A 21,695-nucleotide genomic window follows, 5' to 3' on the forward strand; every position below is an offset into this window, starting at 1 on the left:
TGGCAGGGAAACTAATCCGGATCGAGGGAAATATGAACGAAGCAAAGAAAACCTGCTCCAGAGCACTCAGGACCTGACTGGGATGACGGTCGCCTTCCAACAGGACAACGACCCTAAGCACACAACCAAGACAACACAGGAGTGGCTTCAGGACAAGTGTCTGTATGTCTTTGAGTGGCCCAGGCAGAGACCAGACTTGAACATCTCTGGGGAGAACTGAACAAACTGTGCAGCAACACTCCCCATCAAACCTGACAGAGCTTGAGAGGATCTCCAGAGAAGAATGGGAGAAACTCCCCAAATACAGGTGTGCCAAGCTTGTAGTGTCAAGAAGACTTGAGGCTGTAATCGCTGCCAAAGGTGCTTCAACAAAGTACTGAGTAAAAGGGTCTGAATACTTATGTAAATGTGATATTGTAACAGGTTTTTTTATTTTCAAGATAATTGCAAAAAAATAAGAAAAATGTCTTTGCTTTGTCATTATGGGGTATCGTGTGTAGATTGAGGATTCAAAAAGTAACATAACAAAATGTGGAAAAAGTTGAGGGGTCTGAATACTTTCCGAATACACTGTATATACATGCAGGGTAGTAATGTTATGGGTAGGAATTATGGTTAATTGTTTAGCAAACAAAAGACGCCACTGTACAAGTAAACATTTCACTGTACCGTTCACACCTTCTGTATCCTGTGCATGTGACACATTTTGACTGGCTGCGTCACTGCTTGGTACCGGCAATAGTACCGCCCGCGTGGCGCTACAGAGGGTGGTGCGGACAGCCCAGTACTTCACTGCTTGGTATGGCAATAGTACCGCCCTCGATCGCATGGCGCTACATAGGGTGGCGCGGACAGCCCAGTACATCACTGCTTGGTATGGCAATAGTACCACCCTCGATCGCGTGGCGCTACAGAGAGTGGCGTGGACAGCCCAGTACATCACTACTTGGTATGGCAATAGTACCACCCTCGATTGTGTGGTGCTACAGAGGGTGGCGCGAACAGCCCAGTACATCACTACTTGGTATGGCAATAGTACCGCCCTCGATCGCGTGGCGCTACAGAGGGTGGCGTGAACAGCCCAGTACATCACTACTTGGTATGGCAATAGTACCGCCCTCGATCGCGTGGCGCTACAGAGGGTGGCGCGGACAGCCCAGTATATCACTGCTGCTGAGCTCTATGCCATCCAGGACCTCTATATCAGGCGGTATGAAAAGAAAGTCCGGAAAATCGTTAAAGACTCCAACCACCCAAGCCATAGACTATTTTCTCTGCTGCCACATGGCAAGAGTTACCGGTGCATCAAGTCTGGACACCAACAGGCTCTTGAACAGCTTCTATCCCCAAGTAATACAACTGATAAATAGCTAACAAAATAGCTACACGGTCTGACTTAACCTTACGTTTTTATTTACCTTTTATTTCAATTTTTGCTCTGTCTCTATGGACCCTCACAGGGCCCTACACACTCACACATACTGTCACTCCAACACACACACAAACGCTCATTCCATTTTCTCACTAACACATAATATGCACATACAGTGGGGCAAAAAAGTATTTAGTCAGCCACCAATTGTGCAAGTTCTCCCACTTAAAAAGATGAGAGAGGCCTGTCATTTTCATCATAGGTACACTTCAACTATGACAGACAAAATGAGGAAAAGAAATCCAGAAAATCACATTGTAGGATTTTTAATGAATTTATTTGCAAATCCCAGAACCACACGGGGGGACCTAGTGAATGACCTGCAGAGAGCTGGGACCAAAGTAACAAAGCCTACCATCAGTAACACACTACGCCGCCAGGGACTCCAATCCTGCAGTGCCAGACGTGTTACTTTGGACCTTCACTAGGTCACTCTCGTGTGGTTCTGGTTCTGATCACCGTTCTTGTGATCATTTTGACCCCACGGGGTGAGATCTTGCATGGAGCCCCAGATCGAGGGAGATTATCAGTGGTCTTGTATGTCTTCCATTTCCTAATAATTGCTCCCACAGTTGATTTCGTCAAACCAAGCTGCTTACCTATTGCAGGTCTACAATTTTCTGGTGTCCTTTGACAGCTCTTTGGTCTTGGCCATAGTGGAGTTTGGAGTGTGACTGTTTGAGGTTGTGGACAGGTGTCTTTTATACTGATAATAAGTTCAAACAGGTGCAATTAATACAGGTAACGAGTGGAGGACAGAGGAGCCTCTTAAAGAAGAAGTTACAGGTCTGTGAGAGCCAGAAATCTTGCTTGTTTGTAGGTGACCAAATACTTATTTTCCACCATAATTTGCAAATAAATTCATTAAAAATCCTACACTGATTTTCTGGATTTTTTCCCTCATTTTGTCTGTCATAGTTGAAGTGTACCTATGATAAATTACAGGCCTCTCATCTTTTTAAGTGGGAGAACTTGCACAATTTGTGGCTGACTAAATACTTTTTTGCCCCACTGTACATTGTAACTGACTCTACACACATACAGGCTGCTGCTACCAGGTGTATCTTATACAGCTGAAGTCAGAAGTTTACATACACCTTAGCCAAATACATTTAAACTCAGCTTTTCGCAATTCCTGACATTTAATCCAAGTGAAAATTCCCTGTCTAAGGTCAGTTAGGATCACAACTTTATTTTAAGAATGTGAAATGTCAGAATAATAGTAGAGAGAATGATTTATTTCAGCTTTTATTTCTTTCATCACATTTCCAGTGGGTCAGAAGTTTACATACACTAAAGTATTTGGTAGCATTGCCTTTAAACTGATTAACTTGGGTCAAATGTTTTGGGTAGCCTTCCATAAGCTTCCCACAATAAGTTGGGTGAATTTTGGCCCATTCCTCCTGACAGAGCTGGTGTAACTGAGTCAGGTTTGTTGGCCTCCTTGCTCGCACACGCTTTTTCAGTTCAGCCCACACATTTTCTATAGGATTGAGGTCAGGGTTTTGTGATGGCCACTCCAATACCTTGACTTTGTTGTTCTTAAGCCATTTTGCCACAACTTTGGAAGTATGCTTGGGGTCATTGTCCATTTGGAAGACCCATTTGCGACCAAGCTTTCACATCCTGACTGATATCTTGAGATGTTGCTTCGATATATCCCCTTAATGTTCCATCCTCATGATGCCATCTATTTTGTGAAGTGCACCAGTCCCTCCTGCAGCAAAGCACCCCCACAACATGATGCTGCCACCCCCGTGCTTCACGGTTGGGATGGTGTTCGTCAGCTTGCAAGCATCCCCCTTTTTCCTCCAAACACAACGATGGTCATTATGGCCAAACAGTTAAATTTTTGTTTCATCAGACCGGAGGACATTTCTCCAAAAAGTATGATCTTTGTCCCCATGTGCAGTTGCAAACCGTAATCTGGCTTTTTTTATGGCGGTTTTGGAGCAGTAACTTCTTCCTTGCCGAGCGGCCTTTCAGGTTATGTCGATATAGGACTCATTTTACTGTGGATATAGATACTTATGTACCTGTTTCCTCCAGCATCTTCACAAGGTCCTTTACTGTTGTTCTGGGATTGATTTGGATTTTTCACACCAAAGTACGTTCATCTCTAGGAGACAGAACACGTTTCCTTCCTTAGCGGTATGACAGCTGCGTGGTCCTATGATGGTTATACTTGCGTACTATTGTTTGTACAGATGAACGTGGTACCTTCAGGCGTTTGGAAATTCCAGACTGGACCGAATCTGAACCAATCATAGACATCTATGTTTCCCAAGTTTAGACAGTACAGTATAGTGAAGTAGTGGTTCTCAAATCTCTCCAAGGGGATCCCAGGCCGTTCAATGTAATTGATCTATTCCAGAGCTAGCACACCGGATTCTTTCAGAACCAAAAATTAACCTGATTTCCATGTCCGGAAAAGATGCATTTTCAAATTCTAGTAGTTTGCCTAATTTCAGTTTATGTGGCAAAACAAGAAAGTGCAGTGTAGAGGATGGGGTTGGTATACTTTTTGGTGTGGTGTGTCAATTTACAATTTATCCTACCATTTCTAAAGATCTGCGTGCCAGTAATGATTTCCATATGTGCATTACAACTAATTGTGTCTACTGAATATCTAATTGCCCACAAACGGAAGAATTCCATAGCTCGCTAAACAGAGGCACTGTCCCTTAGCACCACAGGCTTGATCTTGGAACACAGATTAACTTGGTGAATGGTAGTGACATTTAACCACGGGGTGGCCAATCTTCTCTTCAGTCAGCTTTGCGAATCCTTTAGGTTTCCCCACCATAGCGGGGGCACGGTCAGTTGTAATTGCGAATATGTTTTTAAGAAAATCGACACCTCTTCCCAAAATGATCTGTGAAGGCTTTTGCTACATCTTCCCCTTTAGTAGTACCATGCATGGGTTTGAGACAAAGCAGCTCTTCACGTACCTGCTGTGAGTCACAGTATCTTGCAACAACTGCCAGACGTGGAATCTCATTCACATCCACACTAAACACAGGTGCGTCTTTTAACTCTACAGTGTGCCGCTCCATTACATGAAGACACAGGCATGTCTTCTTTCTGAGATGATTGTGTCTTTGTTAGGGCAATCCATCAATTAAAAACCTGTAAACTTCTGAGGAAAGCCTCCTTGATATATTCCCCATTTAGTAAATGTTTTTCCATGTTTAGGAATGCATTGTGCAACTTTATAGCTCCCCTCTGTAGCTTGATTTTTGACTGCATGTAGATTTGTAAACCCACTGATTTGATTTTCATACCTGGACACGGCCCTATTGATTCCTTCAGGCTTGTCCTCCTCATCCTTGGAGTTATTCCTCATGTCTCGGTTTCAAAATGACGCCAGGCACTTGATGTCCGACAAACAACAGTTTTACAACAGGGAGCGCAAACAGACCAGTACTTCAGTAAGACAAATCCATATTCCCTTGTCCAAGACGCAATAAACGAGCATACAATTGCCTTATTTTTCTTAGCTGATGACATTTTTGCAGCCTTTTAAATAACAAAAGAAGGCTTGCTAGCGGCTAGCCATGTGAAAACAAATCTCTCACCTTCAGCGCTGCCGTGGTTTTGAATTTGGCAGGAGAGGCGAGGCGGGTAGTCTTGCGCTGAATTAATAATATGAAACTCCTGCAAAATCAGGAAAGCCTATTGGCTAATCAGAATTGACACACCTTGGGAACTACAACATTGCAGTGAATACCAATGCAACTTCAAAACCAATTTCAATTATTTTCAGATCTACCGCTTCTCAGACTTGCTTTCAATGAGAATGACAGATCTATAAACACATTTGAGACCTGTTTCAAGAAGCTAGGTGTACGTCACACGTCACTACTTCACAGGAGATGCATTTGAACGTAAACATGTGAACTTTCATGTGCCTTAATAACAAACTTGTATGCCATCTGTAACTACCATTTTAATTTTTTATTATGAGCCTAGTTGGTTTAGCCACGGAAAAAGCTGGAACCTTCCCGCTAGCCATGATTGGCGGAGATAATGGATGGGCGATAGTAGCTACTAAAACAATTGGATACCACGAAATTGGGGAGAAAAAGGGGTAAAATTTTAATTAAAAATAATAATATGCTGAGAGATGAGTTCGGATTGGTCTGCCATGTAGCATGCTTCTGTCTATAACATGAGCTGCTAAGTGTGTGGATAATCCTTGCTGTCATCAAGGCAAAGGGTGGCTTTTTGAAGAACCTCAAATATATTTAGATTTGTTTAACACTTTTTTGGTTACTACACGATTCCATGTGTTATTTCATAGTTTTGATGTCTTCACTATTATTCTACAATGTAGAAAATAGTAAAAATATAGAAAAAGCCTTGAATGAGTAGGTGTTCTAAAATGTTTGACCGGTAGTGTAGTTGGTTAGCTTTAACTACCTGCAGATTCATGCATGTTGGCTAGCTTATGACAATCAGTTTGTATTGCTTGTAGTATGCGTTAGGATTATGGTTACTCGTTTAGCTCACTCTGTTTAGCACATGGCCTCACATGTGAATCCTTCAAGAGATGGGTGGACCTAAGGCTTAAGAGGGTGTGAATGATGCTGAATAGACAAAGAAGAGCTCTCCAGTTGGTGTACCGAAACAGTGAAGGGCCATTTTCTCAAAAGTGGGATTAGAAGTTTAACATCCAAAGCATAATTCCTTTTCCATTATTCCTCAGCTACAGTGTATGATATATCATCGCTCTACTTTTATCCAATGTAAAAAAACACAATTTCAAATTTTGCTGCATAAGACTGAATTGAGGTGGTGGGTCACATTCCTGTGAATTTGGTCAGGTCACCCAAAAAATTACATAATGCAGATTTAAAAAAGGGACATTGTGAGAAGGTTAAAATGGCAACTTAATGGCAATACATTTCTCACCTTTCGACCTCAGCTCTTTGGCCGGGGTTTGTTATAGCAGCGATGTATTGCATGATGTATTTGCTGGCTTCCGTCTTTCCGGCTCCACTCTCCCCTGCATTGGAAAAACAATTATTTTTGTTATATAGCGCCATAATTTGCTATAGCTTTGTACTGCAATGTATGTGACATTTCAGATTTGAATTCAATTGGAACCTCTAAAATGTGATCTCCATTATCGTGGAGTTAAGGGTTTTGAGCCATTCGAGACAGAATATTCCTCTCTTCACCACTAGGTGGCGCTTTATCAACCAAATACTTTCACCATGCTGTCACAGCTTGTGGTTACTTAGCTTGTTTTCTTAGAAAGGCAGCGTTGACCCTGCTATTTTCAACTAAATAGGGTCATATCGATTTCCCCCAAAATACTCTCCACCTAAATGACAATCTCACATTACTCCAGCCAGAAAACATTAGAGCAAAAGTCAGACATGACAAAAATATTTTGAGAGAACATTAAATTTGAACTTTAAAAGCTACATTTTCAAACAAAATCTAAGTTGGCATCCAGGAAGACGTGACTTGACCTGAACCAGTGTTATATGTACATGTATTACTTCTTATAAGCATGTATGAGCCCTTATGAATGTCCTATTATAAAGCTTAGAATACGTTAGCTATGTATTTATAGGCTGGAATTAGTTCACTAGACAGATAACTTTGTGATTTGGTTGGCCGTTTAGAGGGCTCCCCCCCGTTACCTGAGATGACAATACAGGTGTCCTTGTTCCTCCTTTTCATGGCTTTGTAGGCTGCGTCTGCGATGGCGAAGAGATGTGGTGGTCGCTCGTACAACTCCCGGCCCTTGTACTGCTCGATGGTGTCTCGGCCGTAGATGTTCATGGCGCGGTAAGGGTTAACCGACACCACCACCTCGCCGATGTAGGTGTAGATACGGCCCTTCTCAAACCTGCAGTACACCAGAGAAAGAGCACAGGGAACTCACCGTCACCTGACAAAATGATGCCATACCGCCGAGTCATTTCACTGTTACAGGACAGGTACACTATTTAGAAAAAGGCACTTATTTAAAAACATTCCGTAATAAACAGCACCACAAATGCAGTTCAGTAGCACAGTACAAAGTAACATTTTAGCACCAAAAAGCAGCAGAGACTCAGGCTAACATCAGGTAATGTTTCCCTCCCTCTCTCTATGTAAATCCCCCCCCCCCCCCCCCCTTCAACACTACAACGCAGACGATGATAGCTTTTCTATAGTGATCTGCAGCCTAGAGGGATGCATGTGTGTGTGTGTGTGCGCATACTTGTGCGCGCCTGGGGTTAACATGCTTGTGCGCGCCTGGGGTTAACATGCTTGTGCACGCCTGGGGTTAACATACTTGTGCGCGCCTGGGGTTAACATACTTGTGCGCACCTGGGGTTAACATGCTTGTGCGCGCCTGGGGTTAACATACTTGTGCGCGCCTGGGGTTAACATACTTGTGCGCGCCTGGGGTTAACATACTTGTGCGCGCCTGGGGTTAACATACTTGTGCGCGCCTGGGGTTAACATACTTGTGCGCGCCTGGGGTTAACATACTTGTGCGCGCCTGGGGTTAACATACTTGTGCGCGCCTGGGGTTAACATATCGGCAAGAAGTTACATACAGTGTACCAGACACATGGTCCTACTATGACAATCCACTTTTTTCACCATGTACATTTACACACAACCAGAATTTGCTTTAGAGTGAAGGTGCTGCCAGCAATAGACAATACAGAAACAGAATACATAGACACGGGTCTGTATTCCACATAGACATCATACAGAATATGCAATATTGGTACAGTAAACACAACACTCTGGAGTTTAGACTGATTGCAGTGGGAATATACCATTTAGAGAGGGGGATATACTGTATGTAAGCAGAGAGAGGGATGCTGCCACGGTGACAGTATCCAGTGCATATACAGTGTTGTGCAGAGGTGTACATAGTGCAAATGCAGTATAGTGCAGTTATTTGTATTACAGGCCATTGATGGCAAGGTGCAGTGTTCGGCCCAACGCAAAGTCACTTCACCCCTATGAGCCCGATGGTCGGTTGATGAGGGCCACTGTTCAGGTGGAGGGAAGCTTTGATCATGATTGACCTAAACCGTCTGCCAGAGCGGAGTCTTTGAAAGACGGGGTGTCCGGGGGTCAGCGATGATCTGACCTGCACGCTTCCTTGTCCTGGATGCTGCGGTGCCCCGTGCTGAAATATGTTCCACCCCCATCTTAATACGCTGTATCCTGATGGGAGTCAGATACGATCAGCTGGGTGAGTTTGTGCTGTAGCAGGTCCAGAATGATTGTGTTGAGCTAACGTCCAGAAACAATATCCTTATATATGTCCTTGGGTTGTCGAGGTGTTGCAGGATGTAGCGAAGGCCCAAGAGGACGACCTCTTGGCAAGGAGGGCTTCGGTGGTGGTTTTGAGATGGGACAGGATAGGGTGCTCAAAATGGTATGACAGGGCCTCAACTCTAAAAATTACACCCAACGAGCCACACTGATCCTCGAGCAGTGAGCTGTGCAGACTGCAGGGAGAGAGAGAGAGTCTTGACTGGGACTGATCTGGGCCTTCTCTCTCTATGCCCTCAGGCAGCCTGCCTCACTTCCTTCCTTCTCTGAGTGGACCAGTGTTTCTCCCCCCGCCTACACAGAAGAATAGGGCCTTTATTCTCAGCTATACCCCAGTCAGGCCTACCTCTGCTTTGGTCCCAGGGTTCCACCTGGCGGCCCTGGGTTCCAGAGGCCTACACTAACAATATAATACAGCATATCTACTATACACCTTCAGAATCACTGCTTGTCCTAAGAGTGACGCTCTGGATTGATGCACTTATTTGATTGAACCCGTTTTAGCCCTGGTCAGCCACTGAGGGCCGAGCCTATTTTACAGTGCTATAACAACCCGGTTAGTGGTTACAACGATCTTACAACAATAAACTAACTTTACTACAGCGTTGGTTATCCATGTCCTTGAGTCCCTGGCAACCTTGGCATTCAATGAACGTGGAATTGTTTTGGCTTGCTAATCTCTGTCCACAATCTTTAACGTTTGTGAAGGGATCACATAGTGGTTCAGCCTGCATACATGTTCTCGGATTCCGTTTTGATTCGGACTCCGATGGTGATGTTAGATACTGCCCATATCTAAAAGATAAAACAGAGCGATCTCCAAAACATTGACAGAGCAGCTGAGGAATAGCCACAACACATAAACACGGGTTGTTTTAGAATGGTACAAACAGAAAGAGCAGAGAAGGATGGCTTTAGATATTAAAATGGAGAACAAATGAAGAGCTTAATTAAAACTACACAGAGTACACACAGAAACTACAATTAGCCACTTCCACAAACAAGCATGCCACCGCTAACTCTCTGACAGGTCAACAGGCGGCAATTAGCTCATTCTTCTGCACCCAGCCATGTTTGAGCCCTCATGTCATCAATCCCACACACCACTGGGCACGGGTGACACCAAGACACTGTGCTCGTGTGCCCAGGGTGGCATTGTGTCCCCAGGCAGGGCCTGTTGAAGTGGTGGGCAGGCTGGCATGCTGGCTGGTGGCACGTCCCCTGGTGCGAGTCAGCCCTATGACTTGATGTGCCAGCACATTGTAACTGTATGTGTCATTGTGATCCATGTGGATTGTATATGTTCGATGTCGTTTCTTTACACTCCTTTGCTGCAAAACCAATTTGCCCTGGCTTTGAACTGGCACTGGAGAAAGAGCTATTGTGCCATCCTCCAGGGCGGAATGCTGCTGTGTGCACTGCCTGCTCCATTGTTCAGACGTCAATTGGGGGTCTTTGTCTAAGAAGCACAGATAGGCCGCCTTCTCCCTACATACCCTGTGCCAACAAAGAGAGCTGCCCACTTAAAGTGCACGTGTCCAATGGCTTCTGGGGGAATGTATACAATGAACTACCAGTTGGGAGTGATCTGTGAAATCAACTAAATTGACAGCATAATAATTGAAGGTGAATCTACGTAATAGGTTACTGTAGGCCCAGCTTTCAGATGGGACGTGGGGAAAATACTTTAGTCCAAATTTCAGTGTTATCGAGAACATCACAAGGGAGTGTAATTTTGTCATTGTGGTTTGGTTTCCATCCACACCCAATATGGAACAGAAAACAAATTATAGGCAAGGAAATATCCTCATCTGTGTGCGGTACAACTAAACTGAATTATTATTCATGGGAATACAATGTCCCACCCAGTTTCAACAATACAGACAGTGTCTGGTAAAATCCCAGCAGTGACCTAGTGTTTTCCCAATATCTGGCTTTTATAAATGGACATTATGATTAACATCCTATTCCATCATAATCTATAGTTGGTATCAGAGGGCATCAGTTCAAAAACAGAATCAATTGTGTGTGTATTATGATGAGACATCTGTGCGAGTGTGTGTTCTCATTCTGGGGAATTTCAGTAACAGAGAGATAACTAAAAAGATAAAACAGACTGGAGTGGGAGTGTAGGCTAAACATTGTGTGGATGTTTCTGGGAGGTTGGGAAACGTTGTGGGCCTTTGGGTCCTGGGCTATGGTCTTTAGAATAATTGGAGGTGGGTGGGAGGTTTCTATGGTAACCCCTCCTTCTCCTCCCTTTCCTTCCGTTTCCCGGCAGCACTAAGGAGGGGTCCTGCTGGAGAGAGATCAAGGCTGTGGGCCGTGCCAGTCAGATACACTTCCCCTCACAACTGGGCCCGGAGCAGAAAGAGAAAGGGGGGGGGGGTGAGGGGGGGCCGAGACCAGAGAGAGAGCAGAGAGCGAGAGAGACACACTGTATATATACACACATGATATGACATTTGAAATGTCTTCATTATTTTGGAACTTCTGTGAGTTTAATGTACATTTGTACTGTATATTATCTACTTCACTTGCTTTGGAAATGTTAACAGATGTTTCCCGTGCCAATAAAGCTCTTGAATTGAGAAAGGGAGGTCGGAAAGGGAGAGAAAGAGAATTCAGGACTCGAGAGTAAGGTGTGGCCAAAACTTTGGGACTGTCGATTTCACTTGACCTCTACTGCGCTCTTCTTTTTACACTGGTTCTCTCCATTTCAAGTGACTGCCTACGTGTCAGAGAGATGATAGGGACTGGGTCTCCATATACAGTACAAACAGAGAAGGGCTACACCACAAGCTAGACCACAAACAATCAATCTCAAGACCTGCCCTGGTCTCTGAACTTGTTAATGTCTACTACACTGTGACTGTCAGTTCATCCTGTCCGTATAAACATCCCAATGCCACACACACACACACAGATGGGGGTGGGGTCCACAAAAAAGAAGTCACCAAAAAAAAATCTGAACTCATCATGAGGGGCCCCAGTGGCTCACGGTTTTGCATAGCCACAGTCATACCCACAGTCAGAGTCGGCCCTAAGTGACATTTTGTTGTGCTAATTTCCTGCAATTCTAGGGTGGAGAGAAACGTTCGAGATTTTATGATACCGGAGTGAGATTGACTAACAAAATCAATGGGGGACAGTAATTCGACCATGATTACTATACGTTTAGATAGTCTAGCGACAAGCTAACTTACCAATGGGGTGTAACAGTTCAACAAACCCACGGTTCAGTACGTATTGGGGTTTTGGGTTCACGGTTCGGCTACGGTATAGCGGGAAAATGAAATGCCAACAGTTACTCTAGATCATTTTTGTTTATTTGTCTAAAAGAAGTTTTAAAAATTGTCCCCGTTCCAAAATGGACCTGGGGCTTTCCCAGCTGGACAAATATGCATAAATAAATGTTTCAATATAGGAGACCCGTTCCGAATGGACCGGAGGACGACCGGTTCCGTATTTGACATGGTCGGATCTGAGTGAGGGAAGCAGCAGAAAAGTAATTTTATAAGCTACTTTATTAACCAGAGCTGATACAGCACGAGGGAGAGGCGGAGGAGGAGCCTTGAGGTGTGTGTACCGTGACCGAGTGACACGGGAACAAGGAGGAGGGAGGGAGAGACAGTAACCAAACATAAGCCGTCTCGCGTTAGAATACTAACTTCTAGCTTGTCATAGCTATACTGAACAAAAACGGAACAATTACAATGATTTTACTGAGTTGCAGTTCATATAAGGAAATCAGTCAATTAGGTGCAGCCATGGTGTGCCTTGGAATTAGAATTCGTTTTTCACCACAAAAAGGGCTTTAGTACAGACAGAAATACTCCTCAGGGAAAGATGAACTGAGCAAAGTACAGAGAGATCCTTGATGAAAATCTGCTCCAGAGTGCTCAGGACCTCAGACTGGGGGCGAAGGTTCACCTTCCAACAGGACAACGACCCTAAGCACACAACCAAGACAACGCAGGAGTGGCTTCGGTACAAGTCTCTGAATGCCCCTGAGTGGCCCAGCCAGAGCCCAGACTTGAACCTGATCAAACATCTCTGGAGAGACCTGAAAATAGCAGTGCAGCGACGCTCCCCATCCAACTTGACATAGCTTGAGAAGATCTGCAGAGAATGGGAGAAACTCCCCAAATACACGTGTGCCACGCTTGTAGCGTCATACCCAAGAAGACGAGGCTGTAATCACTGCCAATGGTGCAGTGAGTAAAGGGTCTGAATACTTACGCAAATGTGATACTTCAGATTTTTTATTTCTTTCTAAAAAAAAAATGCTTTGTATTGTGTGTAGATTGATGAGAGAGGGAAGAAAAACAATTTAATACATTTTAGAATAAGGCTGTAACGTAAGAAAATCTGAAAAAAGTGAAGGGGTCTGAATACTTTTTGAATGCACTGTACTTCCCATTTAACTTTTTATTACGTCACTTTAATTCCATCTTCCGTTGATTAGATCATCTCCTAACTTGCTTTGCCACACACAGAGGCTATCAGGTATGAAGGTAAGACCCAGATGCAGACCACGTCGAATAAACAATAGTTTCATATCCCAACAGGGGTAGGCAATAGACAGGTCATGGCAGGCAGGGCTCAGTAAACCAGAGGTGGGGCAGCAGTACCGGGTGGCAGGCAGGCTCAAGGTAAGGTCAGGCAGAGGTCGGTAATCCAGAGGAGGGCAAAGGTACAGGTCGGCAGGCAGTCTCAGGGTCAGGCAGAGTGGTCAGGCAGGCGGGCACGGAGTCAAGACAGGCAAGTGTCAAAACCAGGAGGGTGAGAAAAAAGAAACTGGAAAAAGCAGGAGCTGAGACAAAACCCTGGTTGGCTTGAACAAACAAGACGAACTGGCAACAGACAAACAGAGAACACAGGTCTAAATACAGAGGGGATAAAGGGGAAGATGGGTGACACCTGGAGGGTGGTGGAGACCATCACAAAGACATGTGAAACAGTTCGGGGTGTGACAAAAGCTCTATGACTGTAGTGGCGCTGTGATGACTTGCGATTAGCCGACAACAACAACAAGCGCCACTCTGGGCTGTTCTCATTGAGCAGTGGAGAACGTACTATTAATGTTTTATCCACAAATCTCTGTCGATCGCCAATGCAATCCCCTGTGAAGCTAAAATGTTCCCAAACTGGAGATTTAAACGATAATGGAAGTTTGTGGTTTATCGATCCGCCCACTCGCCATCTACAAATCAAATCAGATTTTATTGGCCACATACACATGTCTAGCAGACTTGAATGAGTGTAGCGAAATGCTTATTAAATCCATTTATTAAATGTATTAAAAAGTGGCCAGAGAGGAGTCTGTATGTTGGCAGCAGCCACTCTGTGTTAGTGATGGTTGTTGAACAGTCTGATTGCCTTGAGATAGAAGCTGTTTTTTAGTCTCTCGGTCCCAGCTTTGATGCACTTGTACTGACCGCGCCTTCTGGATGATAACGGGATGACCAGGCAGTGGCTCGGGTGGTTGTTGTCCTTGATGATCTTTTTGGCCTTCCTGTGACATTGGGTGCTGTAGGTGCCATGGAGGGCAGGTAGATTTCCCTTGGTGATGCGTTGGGCAGACCGCACTATCCTCTGGAGAGCCTTGCGGTTGTGGACGGAGCAGTTGCCGTACCAGGCGGTGATACAGCCCGACAGGATGCTCTCGATTATGCATCTGTAAAAGTTTGTGAGTGTTTTAGGTGACAAGCCAAATTTCTTCAGCCTCCTGAGGTTGAAGAGGCACATTCTTCACCACACTGCCTCTGTTGGTGGACAATTTCAGTTTGTCCGTGATGTATACGCTGAGGAACCTTCTCCACTACTGTCCCATCGATGTGGATGGGGGGGGATGCTCCCTCTGCTGTTTCCTGAAGTCCACGATCATCTCCTTTGTTTTGTTGATGTTGTGTGTGAGATTATTTTCCTGACACCACACTCCGAGGGCCCTCACCTCCTACCTGTAGGCCATCTCGTCGTTGTTGGTAATCAAGCCTACCACTGTAGTGTCGTCTGCAAACTTGATGACTGAGTTGGAGGCGTGCATGGCCACCAAGTTATGGGTGAGCAGGGAGTACAGGAGAGGGCTGAGAATGCACCCTTGTGGGGCCCCAGTGTTGAGGATCAGCGGGGTGGAGATGTTGTTTCCGACCCTTACCACCAGTGGGCGGCCTGTCAGAAAGTCCAGGACCCAGTTGCACAGGGCGGGGCCGAGACCCAGGGTCTCGAGCTTAGTGACAAGTTTGGCAGGTACTATGGTGTTAAATGCTGAGCTGTAGTCAATGAACAGCCTTCTTACATAGGTATCCCTCTTGTCCAGATGGGATAGGTCAGTGTGCAGTGCGATGGCGATTGCGTTGTCTGTGGACCTATTGGGGCGGTATGCAAACTGAGGTGGGTCTAAAGTATCAGGTAGGGTGGAGGTGATATGATCCTTGACTCGTCTCTCAAAGCACTTCATGACGACAGAAGTTAGTGCTACGGGGCGATATTCATTTGGTTCAGTTACCTTAGCTTTCTTGGGAACAGGAACAATGGTGGCCATCTTGAAGCATGTGGGCATAGCAGACTGAGATATGGATTGATTGAATATGTCCGTAAACACACCAACCAGCTGGACTGCGCAGCTAGGGATGCCGTCTAAGCCGGTAGCCTTGTAAGGGTTAACACGTTTAAATGTTTTACTCACGTTGGCCATGGTGAAGGAGAGCCCACAGGCTTTGGTAGCAGGCCATGTCAGTGGCACTCTATTGTCCTCAAAGCGAGCAAAGAAGTTGTTTAATTTGTTTGGGAGCAAGGAGTCAAACTCCGCGACGGGGCTGGTTTTCTTTTTGTAATCCGTGATTGACTGTAGACCCTGCCACATACGTCTCATGTTTGAGCTGTTGAATTGCGACTCTACAAAGCATCTCTATACTGACGCTTTGCTTGTTTGACTGCCTTGTGGAGGGAATAGCTACACTGTCTGTATTCGGTTATGTTGCCAGTCGCTTGCCTTGCCATGATTAAAAGCAGTGGTTTGCGCTTTCAGTTTTGCGCGAATGCTGCCATCCCACGGCGGTGACTATAAATCGAAGAGAATTCTCTTGGTAGATAATGCGGTCGGCATGTGATGTAAGGAATTCCAGGTCAGGTGAACAAAAGGACTTGAGTTCGCCTCACAAAATAGTTATTTGAAATCCGCCAGTTAAGATAGAAATGTTGATTGCAACGCGCACATAGGCTGTGGTTGTTTCAACGGAATATCCTAGAATGTTTTTTTCAGCTCAGATTTACTCATGAGGCAATGGCATACAATGCAGCGTAGGCATAGCCTATAGGGCTAGTGTTTTTTTAATTCTTGTTTTATTTCTTTAAATATTCATTCGGGTTCACAGTGCAGACTGAACTGATTTCCACGTACTGGACGGTTCAGTAGGAATAAGTCTACCATTACAGCCATACTTACCAATCTAAAATGTTGTAGCTGACATGGAGCAAAATTTTGTGACTGTCAGTGACTGACATAACAAGAGAAAAACTTCTGATGCACAACCCCCCTCCCAAAGAAAACAAGTGGGGGAGAGGGAATTGATGCACAGGCCTACAAAAGGGGGGCTGCCAGTTGCCCATCCCTGATCTATTCAATAACTTGTTTATCTACAGACGATGCCTAGGGGTAAAAGGGCTAGGGGTTGTTTCTGGACACAGCCAGACACTGTGTTAGCCAAAAACTGTCTAGAGATCCAACAACACGTGGTGGCTGGCTGTTATCAGTGCTTCAAATTGTTGGGGACTTCCAGTAATTAAGACTTGGATAATATCTGGCTGTTTCACTTTTCTCTCTCTCCGTGACTATACCATCAAGCAGCATTCTGCTGTCTCTGTTTAGACTGATTTACAGCTTATCTGGCCCAGTGCATGCTGGGTATGACCTTTCATGGATTATGGTTCTCTCACACACTTTATGGGGCAGTTCATGAGAGAAATGGAAACTTGTGATTCAGGGATAAGTAAAGTTTTTCTACTGGTAGTTAAGGGTTATTTGAGGCCATTTTGGGTGATTTCAGCCAATGCAATTGTATAAGAAGTCATAGTTCTGGAAGTGTTTCATTAAATTGAAGAGATATTCACTTCAAAACACCCATTACTGGTCAAATATTTAGTCACAGGCATCAATTGACAAATCCAAGACTTTGATCATCTGAATGACAATTTCAAGTCAAAGTACATACTACTGTATATCTGATACATTACACCTGAATGAAGCAATCCTAGCATCAATCCCCCCCACTCTTTCTACATGCATCTACGGGCCTCCTTCTCCTTCAGCTCGTCAAACATCTGGGGACTGCATTAGGAGATTTTCCGCTGCTTTGTAAACCCTGCTTAGTGCTAAACAGCAGCTCCTAGCTCCCACTCCAGCCTGTCTGCCTGGCTGTGGAAGACCAGGGGCCTTCAACACTTAACACTCCCAGCCCTTGGCCCAAAGACAAATCAATCTTTATAAGCATATACTGTAGGAGTGAATCTGGATTCCTCCTCTGTACTGTAGCGTAGCTACTGGAGCACAGCTGGAGCAGGGCTGACTGGGTGAGCTCTACCTCCCCTCTGCTCTAATGACAGCACATCTGCAGATTTATGTTTCATATTAGCGCATGAGTTTTAGCCTAGCATGACTAGCATGTGTTCCCATGCACTCCACTTTCATTGGCCCGCCTCTGAATACTTAGGCAATGGGAGCCAGGTGTAAACAGCTTGGCTGGAGATCGGGTGGCTGACAGTAGTGTTTCTTTGTGCCTCAGACCTTTATTGTCTATACCCTGACGGAGAAGATCACAGCTACTTCCTAGGCCAATCCTGAGCTAGGGGAGCTCAGCGAGAGAAGAAAAGATTCATTTTAGTCAGATTAAGTTTCAAGAATTCAATAAAGAGACTTCAGAGAGGGGAGGGGAGTCTGGCTGGCTGTTGGGCCTGTCTGCCGGCCCAATGCGGAACCCGTTTGCACTTTAACACGTTGGCCTGTCCAGTCACTAATGTAAAGGCACAGCAACTAGCACATAGGAGGATGACGATAGGCCGCTGGAGAGAGAGAGAGAGAAAGAAAGACAAGGCCACCCAAAATAGACTCAGACGTTACTCAGCAGGATATTTCAGGAAAGCACTCGGATTTCTGTCACGGGTAAAAAGAGGGCAGGGAAAAGCACAAAAACAGACAGAAAAGGAGCGAGGGAGACAAAGAGAAAAAGGGAGAAGTTACAGATGCAGAATCTTAATTTGACCAGTTTCTCACAACAAGAAAATAATCCTGCAGGAACAGGAAATGGAAAGTATTGTGTGGATTATAATTAGTGGACATTTTCTGGGGGGTTGAAAGAGAGAGAGGGGGAGCGAGAGAGATGATGATAAAGAGTGGCTAGATGGCCAGTCAGAGGTGTGTGAAGTGAGTCATGCTAGTGCTGTGAACTGATCTCAGACCTGGCTGTGAAAGCCAGATCCCTCACAGTGCCTCAGGGAACAAAGCCAACAGGTGAACAAAGGGAACAAGAAGAACTGGAGAATGACATGACCTCTGTCCGCCCCAGCCGCTACAAAACACACAGCAGAATTAGAATGACTCACACTTAAAGCATTCCTGCATGACATGACACACAGGATTCCTACCAACCACCTTAAATCATTCATTCAAAAGTGTCATTCTGATCACTATCCACATGTATGCAACATGTATGCAACATGTGTCATCGTGTCTAAATGAGTTTCCGGGGTCTTTCAGCAGAAAGTTGATGTAACAGAGGATGTGGTTCACCTTGTTATAGCATGAGCCAAACAACCTTAGTTGGAAGCCTAATCTGATTGAATCTATCAAGATTTAATCAAGGTCCTCCCAGAGCTTGGACACGTTGCCCTGGGCAGTAAGCATATGCCAGACAGACTGATCTACTGAATGACTAGTACAGACTCTCTACACAAGATGGGTTACATTATGATCCTACTGTACTATAGACATATCAAGAAGGGGACAACATAATGGGGGGCGGCCCGGGAGGAATTGCAAGCGAAAAAGAGAGAAAGATGGAGAGAGAAAAATCAATAAACTGTATGAGGGATATGACGAGAGAAAAATTTGAACGAAAGAGTGGGGAAGAGAGAGGAGGCATTAGAAGGACCACAAACATGGCGCTGGACGGCCAGCGTCCGCCTGCCAACGCACACAGTCCACAAATGAGACGTCTGTGACTCTGAAGCCTGGCGGGACTTATTTTAGGAGGGGAAAGGCTCCAAAAGCACAGCCCTGTTTATGTAAGGGCGGTAATGTGTTTCAGATTACAGGGGGTTGTATGGAAATTCTTGTGGCAAGACTGGCCTTTTCAATGCTGGAGAGCGAGAGAGAAAAGGAAGGAGACATTTTTGAGAAAAGGCTATCCATGTGCTGGTCCTACCTTTTTCAGCTTTAGAAAATAATGTTTTTTTTATTTGACCTTTATTTAACTAGGCAAGTCAGTTAAGAACAAATTCTTATTTTCAATGACGGCCTAGGAACAGTGGGTTAACTGCCTGTTCAGGGGCAGAACGACAGATTTGTACCTTCTTAGCTCGGGGATTTGAACTTGCAACCTTTCGGTTACTAGTCCAACACTCTAACCACTAGGCTACCCTGTCGCCCCATAATGCTGTAGGGAATACTGAGGTACTGAGGAAGCAAAAGTCAAGGAAATAGGGAGGGGGAGTACTGTATGCTAGGCTAGAAAGGGGTCTAAAATACTACCAAATTGTGCTGAAAAAGAGGAATGGAGTAGAGTCTGGCAGTAGTCTAGTTCAAAAACTGATGAATACAGTTTGCTGCTAAAATGTTGAGGATTGCGTCGGACTCAGTGTAAGAGTATACAGCTACCATCCTGTAGTAATCGAAACACTTGGCAAATGAGGGACACAAAGTATATTGAAAGTAGGTGCTTCTACACAGGTGTCGATCCTGAGTTAATTAAGCAATTAACATCCCATCATGCTTAGGGTCATGTATAAAAATGCTGAGCAAGACATTATTTTGGCTCCCAATGGATATGCCCCCATAGAATGACATTGCCCCCATCCAAAGGGCACAAGCGGTCACTGAATGGTTTGATGAGCATGACAACTGTGTAAACCATATGCCATAGCCATCTCAAATCACCAGATCTCAACCCAATTGAAAACTTAAGGAAGATTCTGGAGCATTGCCTGAGACTGTTTGTCAACACCATCAACAAAATGATGGAATTTCTCATGGAAGAATGGTGTCGCATCCCTACAAGAGTTGCAGACACTTGTAGAATCTATGCCAAGGCGCATTGAAGCTGTTCTGGCTCATGGTGGCCCAGCAACCTATTAAAAACTCTTGTGGGGTGACATTGTCGAAGTCTCCTTCTAGTCATCTGCTTTCAACATCCATCCACCTTCTTTGCTGTTCTTGGCAAGAGGAACTTTCAGCTGGGCAAAGACAAGCGAGAAGCAGAGAAACGGGACGAGTTCTGTGTCTTTAAATAGTGACTACCACTAAGGGGAGAAGAAAAACTTTAATATGAGGGTTTAGGATCTAACATTCCTGGAGGCTATGTGGCGTGTTATCGCCAATTATTATTTTTTTAGCTCCAGGGTTCAGCAATGTCTGTCAGGACAACGTGTTCTCCTAGAGTTTGTTTTTATCAGGGGAAGAACAAAGGGGGAAGAACAAAGAACAAAGAAATATGCAAGATCTGGCACAAGAAAGACCCTTGGCCAAGTGCTACCATACTGCATTAACTCCAATGGAGCATGGTCTACCCCCAAGCCAAAAGACTCCTGAACATCTAATCAAAAACACCTAATCTAATCAAATATTGTTATTTTACTGCTGCTCTTTAATTACTTGTTACTTGTATTTCTTATTTTAAACTGCATTGTTGGTTAGGGGCTCGTAATTAAGCGTTTCACTGTAAGGTCTACTACACCTGTTGTAAAATTTGGTTGATTTGGTCGAAGGCAATGTATTCCACAATAGATTTGCTTTTCGGACTCCTATAAACTCTCCTCTATGCTAGAAGAGATAGTGTGGTGTTGTATATTAGGCCAATCCTGTATCATGGAAAGAGGAAAAAGTAGTAGAACCTTTCACCTATCCCGTCTGCTTCTGCTCACTGCACCCAAACCGTAGAGACTTTGATCCCAGTGATTGCCCTGCAGGGAATGAGTCACATGGAGGGAGTCGGGTTGCTATGTTTGGTGTCTCTCATCTCGTCGACGATTCAATCTGCTGTTACGGCAACACATGAGTGTTTATACGCCTGAAACGGGAGAAGCTGCCAGGCCCTGCACTTTAATAGTGGTTAAATACTTAGGATACATGGCAGATACTGGGTTACAGTGGGGCTCAATGGTAGTTTGTACCTGTGAAGCACACACAGTGTTATTGAGACCTATAGGACACCTACAGGGTTATTAAAAGCCAATGGGAGCGGGAAATATTTTTGGGTATCTCAGATTGTTTCGGCAATTCTCACAAACGTCATTAGGAGGAAGGATATTTGACATTTGTCAAGGAAGAGGAAGGATATTTGTATTTTACATTTGTATCACAAACCATTTTTGAGAAAAATCATGTAAAAGTGGCCACTTTAGGCCCTTTTCAGATATATACACACGCCTCTTCCGTCCGTGAACCGGACATGATACAAACAGATCTTGGTGTCATTATACACCTTATCGTTCGCTCAAACGTATGGAGTGTGTCTTGATTCTGAAATACACATTTTCAAATGAATTTATTCAACAATAAAAAAGTATGATTATCTCAAAACAACCTTTTTTTATTTTGTTAATTAAAAAAAACTAAAAACAATACAGTTTTTTTATGGATCAACAAGGGGCGTGGTTAAATTTACACTGAAGGCATCCCGAAAAACGATTTCAAGGCTCGGTCCACCCAAGTATTTCTTTAGCAACAAAATCCCTGCAACATACTCTA

General features: G+C 44.5%; 1 protein-coding gene across 1 annotated transcript in view; it reads right to left on the reverse strand.

The window, feature by feature from the left end:
* LOC109870556 (unconventional myosin-Id) overlaps positions 1-21,695 on the reverse strand; it is a 122,911-nt gene that overhangs the window by 82,765 nt on the left and 18,451 nt on the right. The window contains exons 2-3 of the mRNA XM_020461116.2: positions 7,087-7,295; positions 6,347-6,440 (exon numbers count right to left, since the gene is read on the reverse strand). Coding sequence (XP_020316705.1) covers positions 6,347-6,440; positions 7,087-7,295 — 303 coding nt within the window. The remainder of the gene's footprint in view (positions 1-6,346; positions 6,441-7,086; positions 7,296-21,695) is intronic.

Source organism: Oncorhynchus kisutch, linkage group LG25, assembly GCF_002021735.2.
Source record: "Oncorhynchus kisutch isolate 150728-3 linkage group LG25, Okis_V2, whole genome shotgun sequence".
In the NCBI taxonomy this organism is placed as follows: Eukaryota; Metazoa; Chordata; class Actinopteri; order Salmoniformes; family Salmonidae; genus Oncorhynchus; species Oncorhynchus kisutch.